The following is a 1,937-nucleotide window of genomic DNA, read 5'->3' on the forward strand; positions in this document are numbered from 1 at the left end:
AGGTTGGCAGTGAATGCCTAGCATCAGGCACGCCACTCCTTCCGACAGCGGGCAGTGCCATGCTCTGGCTGGCCCTGCCAAGACGGTGTGTGCAGCTCCGTCAGGGCTGCGAGTCGGGCAGTGAGGGAATGTCCTGTTTAACCACCCCTGCGGCGGAGACGTAACTCCTGCAGCAGCAACGCCTTCGCTCCTCCAGGCCCCGAGAACCCGGCCGGGCAGGTGTTCAGAGCACTGTGCACCAGCCAGTGATGCAAACGGGAGTTCAGAATCTCGGGCAAGTGCTGCTGCTCTGACAGCAGAGGATGGGACAAAGCGTAGCAATAAATGCTCTCTCTGGGCTGCATTTACCCCGGGAGCAGGAGGAGGCACTGGTGTCGATCAGGCTAGGGCGCAGGTGTGGGTACACTGAGCACCGTCTCCTGCAGGAGAGCGAGGTGGTCCCTCGCAGCGGCAGAGCACGCCTGCGAGCCCGTGCGCTCCTGTGCACAGCACTTACCGATCATCCCCATGTAGGCCTGCAGGCACGCGGCGCGGCTGTGCTGAGAGCAACCGTCCGGGGACGTGTCTGCAGGTTGGCAGTTCTGTTGGAAGTCAGCCAGCCGGGATCTGCGGGAAGGAAAATGAGGCATCAGTGTCCATGCTGCTCTCTCGGCTACTCTCCGCTGCTGCCGGACCTACTTGCAGATGTGGTCTTCCAAGCAGGAGTCCAGCAGCCAGAGGCAGTTGGGTTTGGTGTTATACTGGAAGGAGCAGTTTGGAACAATAGTTTTCCGGCGTCGTTCTCCACAAAGTTCATCTTGACACGGACAGAACAGGATCCTTTTGGTGAAATCCTCAGGGACTTTCTCAAAGAAATTCCTCAACCCTCGGTGGCATTTGCGACGGTCACAGATGTCCTCGCTTCCAGCTCCCCTGGTGCAGATCGAGGCATAGTCTGTGCGCAGACGGACGCACTTCTTGCTCAGGTTGCAGACGTGCGTTGCTTTCAGGCATGGGTTTGTCGTGCCTCCGGCTAGCTGTGAGCCTGTGGAGCCAAAAGAAACCCAGAAACAGAGAAGCCAGTCTCCAGAAGAGATTCTGCGTGGGAACAGGTGTCGCTGTTACTTGATGGTCAGGTTGGGAACATCAAAAATAACAGTTAGTCCTGCTGTGTGCCCGTAGTACGCTACTGCAGGTACAGGAGGGACAAAATCCTATTTGGACTGGTTCCTGTTAGGGAGCTGTTTCAGAGCGCGCACCTCTGGGATATTCCCTGTCTCGTGGCCTAGATCCGTGCCTATGTTTACACGTGGTAGGGGGACAAATTTAAGCAAGTATCTAGAGCAGGCATTCTTCTGATTAAAGGGGCCGTTACCCTGAATTGTTCTTAGTAATGTCCAGCCCCTGTAACGGTAAGAAAGGGCAGCATCATGTCACGTGACCATTACAACCCTTACCCGACACCAGAGCTGCCAGTTTGTTATAATCCGTCTTCCAGTGTTCTTCGTCTGCTGGGTTCTCGTAGGGAGAGGTCTCCAAATTGAAATAACCTGGGGAAGATACAAGACATTTTATGCACTGGGAGAAATGCTTTGTGACCAGCTGCTTTTTTTTTTCCGAGTTTTTTCTTATTTGTGCCTGGCTGTTTCCCCAGGCTGGAGTTCAGAGATGATCTGCCCTGCTCAAAGCCAGATGCCAGCAATGTCCCGCTGGTGAAGCCAAGGTGTTTCTGTGTAGAAACGGCACCGCATGGTGCCATCAGACTGCCTCTCACTGGAGTCTGGTCGGTGCTGTCGTGTGGGTTTTGCAGCCCCGGCACTCCCGAGATGTGCGGCACAGGCGGTCTTTAGAGGGAGGCCAGGCCAAAGCATGGCGCTAAGGCTGGAAGGCAGCAGCACGCTGAAGGATGCGCCAGAACCACCCGTCCGTCTGCAGGGATGGACCGACGTGAGCACTTT

The 1,937-nt window shown here is 55.9% G+C and overlaps 1 protein-coding gene across 1 annotated transcript in view; it reads right to left on the bottom strand.

Moving 5' to 3' along the window:
- The window catches only part of LOC104516397 (GDNF family receptor alpha-4-like), a gene marked incomplete at its 5' end in the record, with an annotated part of 3,723 nt that extends 2,194 nt beyond the window's left edge, over positions 1–1,529 (bottom strand). Inside the window, 3 exons of the mRNA XM_010160706.1 lie at positions 497–606; positions 679–1,024; positions 1,437–1,529. Of these exons, the coding sequence (XP_010159008.1) occupies positions 497–606; positions 679–1,024; positions 1,437–1,529 (549 nt within the window). The remainder of the gene's footprint in view (positions 1–496; positions 607–678; positions 1,025–1,436) is intronic.
- Positions 1,530–1,937: the final 408 nt, after the last annotated feature.

Source organism: Eurypyga helias, unplaced genomic scaffold, assembly GCF_000690775.1.
Source record: "Eurypyga helias isolate BGI_N326 unplaced genomic scaffold, ASM69077v1 scaffold24190, whole genome shotgun sequence".
Lineage (NCBI taxonomy): Eukaryota > Metazoa > Chordata > Aves > Eurypygiformes > Eurypygidae > Eurypyga > Eurypyga helias.